The following is an 11,034-nucleotide window of genomic DNA, read 5'->3' as shown; positions in this document are numbered from 1 at the left end:
TTTCACAAATTTTTAAGCAATATATTGTTCCTTGTTTTGCCCATATATAATATAAAGTAGGAGGTAATTGCTCTTTAGATACCTTAAAAGTTAAACGGTAGTTAACTACCGTTCAGCTTACTTTTTAAATCAGTTGAACCAACTTAAAAAAAATGTCTTAACTGATCAATAAAGTATCGAATGACGGTTAACTGCTGTTCGTTGGATGCCCGAGAGCAATTGTTGGGTGCCTAAAGAGCAATTACCTATATAGGAGTTTAATAGTGGGAATAATTGGAAGAAAAAAAAATTAAAAAAAAGGTAAATGAATTATATTCTTGCTCAACTCTATTTCTTATAAGCTAATAAAAATTAAATATTCAAATTTGATAGTTAAGGTACATCTTCTGAAACATTTTCAGTGGTCTTAACACTACAAAACTGACGAGAAATACTGGAAGGTTTCAAATGCAAGCATTGATCAACCCTTTTCTCCAGCCAAGCAAGTCTTTTCTCAAGTCTCAAAACACCGATGTGCAAAATCCTAATGTCAACTTGTGCAATTCTGGCACAAGCCCGAAGCAAAATGTAATAATCAGCATGAGCAACATAAGTCATGGCACCTTTATCCTTCTTCCTGACATAGTGAACATGATCAAGGTTCTTCGGCTTGACACGAGGTGGTACATAACAAAATAGGTTTTCCTCCATGTCTAATTTTATTTGTGTAATGGCTTCATTGACCACAGATTTTCCTGAACCGCCGTTCTTGTTGGAAACTGAGTCTTCACCATATGGCGATGTCCCAGAGGAATTATCATTGTTCAAACTTCCAGGAAAGTCATCTACATGGCAGGTGCCATCGTCATGAGAGGGCTCATTGAAACATTCTCTTCTTACCTTTTTCATCTTAGATGTCCTCCTAATGCGCCCTTCATCCGTCAACCTCGATCGGTTAAAAGCAGTATTGGATTTCCCTGCATGTTCTGATGGTTTGGTGGTATTCTGAAATAAAATAGTATCTTCAAATGAGAATTGATCATGATAAGCTTTCTTCATAATGTATCAAGAGATTATGAAAAGGAAAAAGTTTCATAATAAAAGGAATTTCTAGAAACTAGACATTACACGGCGAATGTACACGCATTAAAAGACTTCCGTAGTATTCCAAAAGAAAACTACATAATTATCAAGAGAATATGAAAATGAAATATTTCAACCGATATATGCCGAAGAGGACAAATACCATGTCATTTTGTGGCAAGTTTTCATAATAAACATCATCGAAACAGACTTTGTTCAATATTCAAAGACAACTCATTTGTTAAGAAAGAAAATGCCTCTCATTATATTTTCAGGAAATATCTCATACGTAATAAGTTCCTTTCTTAATGACATCTTTCATGAAGTTTAATGTCGTTTAGCCGCTCAGGAAATGATGGTATAGCTAATTTACTTATCAAGATTCACTATGAATGAAAAAAAAAAAAAATCCAAATCACCAAGGCAATGCAACTTCATTGCTGACACATCCCCAAGAAAAACTAGAAAGAAGTTGACGGTAGTTCCAAGATATTTTAATTATAAATGTTTGGGCATCCCCATGGAACAATTCATCCAAGTCTTCAATTACCTCTTCATTCTGATAAAAATTCCATAGGATTTCAATCATTCTTTGTTCCTCATAATTGTCATAAGATCGTTCTTTTGATCCATCAAAGACAACATCTCTACAATATTTGAGATAAGTAGGTAAGTCCTTTGAATACTCTGCAAAAATACAAGATGTTAGACAATCATTTTGACTGTGGTAAAAATTTATAAAGCCTACATACTTCAAAAATGAAGAGTATCAGTCAGTGTCTGACACATATCTGATACTGGTGTGCAACCGATACGTCCAAATACATACCCAAAATGTATGATAATAATTTAAATTAGTTTTAAAATACTTTCACCAATACTTATAAGATTGTAGAGGGTTGGGTAGCTCAACTGGTTTGAGCTAAGGGATTAAAGGAGGTGGGTTGTAAAAAGTCCAGGGTTCAAGTCCTGGACGGAGAAAAATACTAACAGAATAATTAACATACTAACATTTGTCATTCAACAAAAAAAAAAAAAAAATACTTATAAGAAACATCTCTGACATTTCTCAACAACTAAAGACACAATTTCATATGTACATTATACATGTCCAATGTCCAATACATCTTACTTACTAAAGAAACAAAATTGTATATTTTTGTGCCAAATTCATAGTTAAGAATATATGGAAGGAGAAAAATACTAACAGAATAATTAACATACTAACATTTGTCATTCAACGAAAAAAAAAAATACTTATAAGAAACATCTCTGACATTTCTCAACAACTAAAGACACAATTTCATATGTACATTATACATAGGGGTGTGCATAATAACCAGTTTGAGGCCCAAACCCATAACCATATCCAGATCCACTTTAAAATATCCAGATTTTTGTAAATGGTTACCAACCAACCCATTTTAAACGGGTTGGATATCCAAACCGATTGAAATTCGGATCCGGATTTTAACCCAAATTCTGGCACTCTCTTTCTCAAAGCTGTAACTCGATTTCTCTCTCTGTATGATTTCTCTTCACCTTCACCTTCCAATCGGTTCATGATTCATGATTCATCTTTCTCAAATTGGACATTGGACATTATGTCCAATGTCCAATACATCTTACTTACTAAAGAAACAAAATTGTATATTTTTGTGCCAAATTCATAGTTAAGAATATATATTGATATAGGCGGAGGGAAAATATTTAGCTATACCTATTAATACTTGTTATGCTCACAAATATTTAAAAAGAAAAGCTGTGATCATCATATATTGACTACTGATAATTTTATGTATTAATGAGCAATTAGCAATGTGAATGTCTCTCTATAAACATTGTGCATTTATGTTCTCTCTCTATCTCTCTCAGTAAACATTAATGTCCTCTCAGTGAAAAGGAGAGTTAAGAAAATATAATAAACTCACAACATAGGTTCAACAAGATAATAATGCAAGTAAACAACTTTACCGTGCATATCTGCAATCTCATTATATATTGCATGAAGGTGTTGGAGAAGCACAGCAGAATCCATTTTGTGTTTTTGACATCCTATTGGATCGTTGGCAGAATCTTTACCAAAAACATGCCCGTCATGAGAGGCAAAAGTGGTATCCATTTCGCCATTGTCTTTGGCACCAACATTATGAGATAAACTTTTCTCCCATTCTCCATAACCATTTATGTTATACAAAATCCTTATAGCTATCACCAGAATTGATACAACACAAACATGAGTAGGTAACCTAAAATAATCCTTGGTAAAAGATAACCACGAGTCTGGAGGCATCGACCATTCATAAATACGGCATGCATAAGGAAGAATCTTTTCGACAGGAAGAGATAATTTTTTAAGGTAACGATATGCTATTGCATGAAAGTTCACAGGAGGTAACTCCAAGCCTATGCAATGAGCAATTGATGCAGCAAATGATTCTAGCTTTTGTACCGGTATAGCTCGCTGGGGCTTGAACATAACACTTGAACTGATGGGACATGCAAGCCATTCATGTTTCATGAGCCTTTCGAGTTCAACAAAGGCAGAAAAATATGGAAGCTTCCCTTCGAGTGTCCACTTCATCATGTCTGATGGTAGGATGGCTTCCCTGGCAATATGGCATGCCAGATATGAAACAGCAATTGTACAAGCTAGAGGAATCCTGTTCTTCAAATACCTAAACCATATCATTACAAATCGTTGACCAAACATGTTGTGGGGTTCTGCTCTGTATTTGCCACGTATGTTATAATCTTCTGGTTCTCCTGAGAACAAGGAAGAAATAAAATCAACAAATTACAAGATATACTTGAGGAAACTGAGTCAAACATATTCAGGGTGGTGAAAAAAACCATACTAGACACTTGGTTAACAAACAAAAATTATATTAAATAGCTTCCCTTCCATGTTGAGAAATGGATTTCTTCATACAGAATCAGACCATTAAACAAAAAAGGGTACACATTGTAATGTAATGTAAATGTGAATGTAGAACTATACACGAGGAAGCTTCATATAATTACCTTCTTTCTGCATCTCAGAGTTGCACATTACTGTATAAGCCTGGTCATCATCAAAAACACCAGTCTTGGAGATAAACCTCAACCATATTGGTCCAACCAAGCCACATATTAAAGGAGTAACCTTAAACTCCTTCACTAGTGCTTCACATTGAAGCTCAATAATCATCTGCAACCCCATCACGTACCGCATCCTTATCTGGTTGTAGTCGTGGTAGTATTTTGAGGTTTTAAGTTTAGAGCTTCCAAAATCTCTGGGATGTGAGACACCTGTCCCATCAAAATTCTGTTCTTTTACATGAATATCATCATTCTGTTGAGTTTCATCTTCTAAGAGATTATTAACAAATTTGGACCAGGCATCATATTCAGAGCAAGGTTGAGAGTTTTCTTCGGCTTTGATTGCAGCAGATTGCTTGCGTCGGAATCTGAGAGTGTAGACATCGATCACATCATCAACATCATTGTCAAAAACACCATCAAACCGAACATTACACTTAGGGCAGTAGAAGAAGCCATCATCAGAATCGTCAACAGAACCCACAAAGAGACAGTTTTGACATTTAAAGATTCGTATATCATCCATTGCAGGGAAGTAGCCAAGCAAGAGCCAAACCTTTGTTTGATATTTTTAATTTTCGGTATTATTCTGAGCCTGCATATGTGGGGTAATGATCAGGCATAATGTGCTAACAAAAAATGAAGAGAAAAAGGACAAGATTTTATATATGTAGATATATACACTCACACAATCCAACAATTAAGAAGTTGATGAAAACTTAAACGTCTTCAAACATGACAAATTTCAAACATCAAATATACAAACAATTAAATAAAAAGGTAATCTAACCACGTATTAGCCTGCACAGGGAGACTTTTTGCTTCCCGAAATAATTTAGATTGGCAAACATGTCTACATTAGGATAGTCTTCCTTTTGCAGCAAAGTCCCTTTCAGTAAACTAATAAACACATCTTGATTCTATCACACGCAAACATCTTGATTCTCTCATCAAAGTCACGGACACAAACCAAAAGGGTGCTCACCAAAAATTAAATCCCAAACACACAACAATATTAAATACTCTTTATATTTATATACTAATCTAATTAGCATAACACACCCATATCTTTCTAATAATCAATACGATTATATCCATTTGTTTTGTCATCAACTATGTCTATCATGTATTTATGGCATGCATCGTCAAAAAAAAAAAAGTATTCATGGCTTACATTGACCACACGCTTGGGATCGGAATTAACAATAAGATTAACTAATAATTGATATGAATTCTAGGTAGCCAAAAGCGGTGCAATCGTGGCGTTGCGAAGCTAAGTGGCCATTGGCCGCCAAGGTGAGGTTGCGAGTCTCACGTATAAAAGGTGCGGCCACAACAGGCACTTTCAGAAACAGAAAACCACGGCACACGGCGGTGCGTCACATCTTGTCCGCAAGAGTTATGGTTCTGACAAAAATTCCATTTTTCCCTAAAAATTGAGACTTTAGAGGCGTATTTCACATGCAAATCCAACTTTCTTCTTCTTTGCAAATGCAAAACTGCTTTCTTCGTCATGCGCATTGAAAACCATCTTCCTCCTTCATTTCTTCTTTCCTATCGTTTTCTGCAAGACAGACAGAGACACCACCTCGGCTCAGCTCCACGCCACTATCAAACAGTCCCAAGCTTCCACTGAAGCCCCACATGACCAGGTTCTGTTTTTTTTCCAGTTTTTGTGTTCTGTTTCCTGCTTCCTTTCGTTGCGTACTCTGTTTTTCTTTTTCAAGTCCTATGGTTTTCCTCCGTTCCTATTTTTTTCTTCTTCCTACTTATTCAAGGTTTTGTATTTTCCCTGTTGTTCCTGTTTTGCTCAAAAATTATTTGTATTTTTCTTTTTTCATTTATTAAGACTTTGTATTGCTCACTATGAATATTTTGTGAGTTTTGAGTTATTCGTTTAATTTTACATTAGATATGTGTTGACAGTATTAACCATGTAATATGTTAAAAAATTGATCAAATAGCGGCCATCCCACTACAAGCTCTCCCACTTTTGAGGTCGACCGCTCCGCACCACCATCTGGGATTGACTACCTATTAATTTTATACTAGCCTGATTGAAAAGACTAAACACTAACCTTTTTATAGGGACACAAGATACACTAAGATCATAAGAGATACTAATCATAAGAGATACTATAAGATTAAATACGTCATGGGGTTCGACTCCCCCAATAAGAGATGGAAGATCATAGAGGTCATGAGTTAAGATTAACACAAGAACAACTAATATTTGCTATTTTAAAAGAAAACTAATCATACGAGATGCTATAAGATTTAAAAAAAGTACAAGATAAATGCCGATTGTCTAACATCTATGATGCATAGGTACGGAATACGGAAACTGTTAAAAAATGAAGGTACAGGTACGTTAAAATAAAATATCAAAGAAAATATCTTTATCAGTGAATTACTCTACCATTGTTGTTGTAGAAACATGCTTGGGAAAAAAAAAATCCAATTATAATAAAAATAGTATAACACTTTTCGTTTTTTAACCATGTATATAACCACACTTCTATCGTCATGCTTCAGAGATTTACTTTTTTTGTCCACCACCTCCACTATTTTCATCAAAAGCAAGAGAGAGAATTGAAATACAGTAAAAAATCAAAATGACTTCTGCTATATTTCAACGACCTGCACCTTTTCGCTGTATCCACTACTGCGAATCAACTAACTAAAAATGGGTAGGTCTGGTACGTATGATACGACTACCATACATGTACCTGTATTGGTATATACCCGGTACGGTTACTTCACCATTTTAGGAGTACCCATGCTTCAAGTCTAACATTGATATTACAAGAGTTTTTCTTATATTGTAACAACTAACCTAGAACAAATAAAGATTTTACTTTCCATGGCATCACAAATCCAACAAAATTGGCACACTCAATAGTTACTACTCTATGCAATCACTATTCTAACATTGATACCTATCATTGTTCTAAACTGAACTCATTACGAACTTAACTGTTGATATCTTTCTTTACTAATATGAATTTCCAATTCTGCACTATATTCACAATTATTAACCGCTATTAAGTACCTAAATTTCCATCATTAGCTCATCATCCTTAACAACATTTATGCAGCAATTGCGGAAAGCTGATAAGCTAGCTTATAGTATATGAACTTATAGTAAATAGCTTGTTGAGAACAATAACAGTACTCATTGAGAAATCAAATAACCTTGAAATTTACATGAATGCAGAACCGAATTCAAGCACTGTAGAGTTAGGGTTTTGAGGGAAGAAAAATAGGGGAACAATAGAGAGAGTAAAGGGAAGGAGAAACTTACCAAAAGGAGATGAAAAGAAGATGGCGGTGGCGGGTTGGGCTCCGGGGAAGTTTCACGGCGGATTACGGTGAGGCTGACGGCGTTGAGCTCCTCACAGTGGTAGCAGTTTGGGTGGAAAAAAAAGGTGTTTCGGATTATTATGGGGATTAAGGATTGAGATTTGATGACGACTTGGGAAAATAAAGAGATCTAAGCCTTTGATTTGGTTTAAAAATTAGGGATATATCTTTTTTTAAGGAAAGGTTAAATTAATTTTTTTTAGCGAGGGTTAAATATTTTTGGTCACATACAAATTTAACGCTTTTCTTTTTTTTACAACAATAAATTTATACTAGACTTTTGACTCGTGTGTAACCAAAAAAAAAAAAGACTTTTGACTCGTGCGTCGCACGTGTTTTCTCGACTATAATAGAGACCAATAAATAATCTTTAACCCGTAAGATCAATGATATGGTATAAAATATTTTCTTCGAAAAAAAAAACAAGCGGATAGAAATGAAATTGGTGTGCAATGCATTTTTTTAGACGGAATTTGCTAGGTTAAATAATTGCAAACCTAATAAAGCAAATGAGCGGGAAAAAATTAGGTTAAATTGCTGCAAACGTAACAAAATTAATAAATAAGGATATCATTTCATTTCTTATAATATGGGAAATACAAGATGGCATCAACTCGAAAATTTGGTAACTAGCATTATATCGTGACACCCTTGCTAAGTAATAAGCAGCATAATTAGTTTGTCTCCTAATAAAACGTATCTTAAAGTTTGGACATTGATTTAAAAGTGACCTACATATGCTTAATAAATTGCCAAATTTAGACGGATTCACCGAGCTATCACCAATGATTTCTATCACTAGCTTACAATCTAGCTCAATGGACACTTTTGATAGCCCCAGCTCACCAAGCCAAATTATAGCTTCCTTCAACCCAATTGCTTCTGCTTCCGTTGGAGGAGGACTTCCTTCAAACCATTCCATTAGCGCTATAATAAAATATCCCTAAGTGTCTCGAATACACATTCCAATACTAAAACGCTGTTGATCATAAAAAATGGCAGCATCCACATTACACTTCACATAACCCTTTGCTGGTGGTTTCCAATTCGTGCCTGTAACAAGCTATTGTGCAACAAAACTTGTTTTGTGATCTCGAACATATAACTATTCCCTTAAGTTGTCCCGCGCTAGCTGAATGGGTATATGTGGCTCCTTCACCTCGTCATGCCGCACCTTTTCGTTACGTCTCCGTCATGGACACCACATGATCATGATGATATTTGTCACCACATCTCTCGATAACTTGCAGAAAATTGAAAAGAACATGTCTGCAAAATCAGATGCAGTGTTAATAAAACCAGCAATTGTTTCCCACAGTCCCGCTTCCATCCATATTTGCTTCGCTTTCTCACATCCAACAAAAATGTGCCATTCATTTTCATAATAGTTTTAGCAATAAGGACGGTTGTCCCGATTCTTATTTAAAAGAAGGAAATGGTAACTTGTGTGTTTAGCCCAAGTTTAGAAGCTAAATATAAAATATGTTTTTATAAATTGTACATTAATATATTAAAATTTAAAATTTTATCTTTTCAATATAAAAGTTATCTTATTAGGATCCGACCAATTGAAAAAACTTTTTGAGCAAACTTTGCCCCATAAAATAATCACATTCTATTTTGTGTAACTCTAGTGTGCCCACTTTTTGTGATGAAAGTTGCAGCTAAGAATTATCCAGTAATCCTGGAAACCTTTCCCTGCTACATATCAATGCTCCCATTTGTTTATTATCATCTTCCCTCTCTTTAAAAACATGCATTGCTCTCAGATTTCCCCATTCATTATTAATGTTTGTTAATTTTTAGCAAATAGAATGCCACTATCACGTAATTTTCAAATTGTGTCATGTCTCACGTCAATATCAAAATATGGTATGTACACCACAAAAATATCATTGTTTTATTTACTATTTTTTTTAAAATATTTTTTATTTATTTATTTTGTGACCTTTCGTATTGAATATTTTAAATAACTTTTGACCCTTTCACTCCCAAAAAAGACCAAAACTTTTTATTTGCAAGAGGAGAGACCATCAAGTAAAATAACAATTTGTCAAAAAAAAAGAAAGTAAAATAACAATTTAAATTAGGGGTGTGATAAGGAACTCCAAATTCACCAATAATTTGCATAAGAGATTTACATATTGTCTACGGTAGTTTTTTTTTTTTTACTAAAAAAACACAAGTATTTTGAAATCAAACCTAATACACCCCACCGGCTAATGAAACTAGATTAAAATCTCTTAAACATAAGATGAATAAATGGTGGATGAGATAAATAAAATCCATTAACTCATTGACTCTCATTGACTCTATTTTTACAAAAAAAATTTGGGGAGGGAGTGAGGAGAACAGGAAAATTTCCTGGATTGCTTGGAGTTTTATTTGTTTGAAAAAGGAGTGTGGAGGATTGGGGGTGAGACAGTTAAAGGAGTTTAACGTAGCTCTATTAGGTAAATGGTGTTGGAGGATGTTGGTGGATAGGGAGGGGTTTTGGTATAGGGTTTTGGTGGCGAGATATGGTGAGGAGGCAGGGAGGTTGGAGGTTGGGGGCCGGAGTGTATCACCATGGTGGAAGGAGGTAGCGAAGATTAGGGATGGCGTTGGAGAGGCGCATGGGGGCTGGTTTGCAGGGAGGGTTTCGAAGGTGTTAGGTGAGGGATCGAATACGTTTTTCTGGTATGATAGATGGATTGGAGATGTTCCTTTGTGTAGGAGATTTGCTCGCTTGTTTGATCTTGCAACAAATAAGCTTAGCACGGTTGCTGACATGTTTAGACTTGGTTGGGAGGAAGAGGGAAAGGCGTGGAGTTGGAGGAGATGTCTGTGGGCTTGGGAGGAAGAACTTGTAGGGGAGTGTAGGGCTTTACTTGCTAATGTTGTTGTGCAGTCTAATGTTCTTGACAGGTGGCAGTGGGATCCAGATCCTATTGATGGTTATACAGTAAGAGGTGCTTATCAGTCATTAACATCTAAGGACTTACCAACAGTCGATGGAGGTGAAGCTCTCGTTTGGCACAAAAAGGTTCCGCTGAAGGTTTCCATCCTTGCTTGGCGTTTAATGAAGGACAGGTTACCAACTCGAAGCAACCTTCACAGGCGTGGAATACTTGCACCTACAGACACCGCTTGTATATCAGGTTGTGGTATGGAAGAAACCGCCTCCCATATTTTTCTTCATTGCGAAATTTTTGGTTCATTATGGTAGCACATTAGGTCTTGGATTGGTATGTCTGGAGTAGATCCACATAACATAAGTGAGCATTTCCATCAATTTACTCACTACACAGGTTACTCGAAGGCACGTCGATCATTTTTACAACTAATATGGCTACTGTGTGTTTGGTTGATTTGGAACGAACGTAATAACAGGTTGTTCAAAAACAAGGAAACACCGATCACTCAGTTGTTAGAAAAGGCAAAATATCATTCGTTATGGTGGTTAAAAGCTAATAACACCAATTTTGTGTATGGTTCTCAAAGATGGTGGTCGGACCCTTTGCTTTGTTTGGGTTTCGACTGATCTAT

The 11,034-nt window shown here is 35.5% G+C and overlaps 2 protein-coding genes across 3 annotated transcripts; one reads left to right on the top strand and one right to left on the bottom strand.

Annotated features, from left to right (window-relative positions):
- Nucleotides 1–317: 317 nt before the first annotated feature.
- LOC146922942 (TATA box-binding protein-associated factor RNA polymerase I subunit B-like) lies at nt 318–7,595 on the bottom strand. Of its 2 annotated transcripts, none has more exons than XM_085715720.1 (5): nt 4,934–7,595; nt 4,087–4,738; nt 3,037–3,828; nt 1,613–1,749; nt 318–984 (listed from the first exon to the last, which is right to left on the bottom strand). In XM_085715720.1, exons 2-5 carry the CDS (start codon nt 4,667–4,669, stop codon nt 373–375), a joined length of 2,124 nt encoding a protein of 707 aa, XP_085571846.1. In that variant the 5' UTR covers nt 4,670–4,738; nt 4,934–7,595; the 3' UTR covers nt 318–372. The 2 variants fall into 2 exon arrangements, with proteins under 2 accessions (XP_085571846.1, XP_085571845.1); XM_085715719.1 differs by having other exon boundaries at nt 7,448–7,595.
- A 2,381-nt stretch (nt 7,596–9,976) lies between these two features.
- LOC146922941 (uncharacterized) lies at nt 9,977–10,714 on the top strand. Its single transcript, XM_085711638.1, has one exon. The coding sequence runs from the start codon at nt 9,977–9,979 to the stop codon at nt 10,712–10,714; it is 738 nt and encodes a 245-aa protein (XP_085567764.1).
- Nucleotides 10,715–11,034: the final 320 nt, after the last annotated feature.

Source organism: Medicago sativa, chromosome 5 (genome assembly GCF_051527215.1).
Source record: "Medicago sativa cultivar Bolivia chromosome 5, Bolivia_mono, whole genome shotgun sequence".
NCBI lineage: Eukaryota > Viridiplantae > Streptophyta > Magnoliopsida > Fabales > Fabaceae > Medicago > Medicago sativa.
This window is presented reverse-complemented; position numbering and strand designations above follow the sequence as displayed.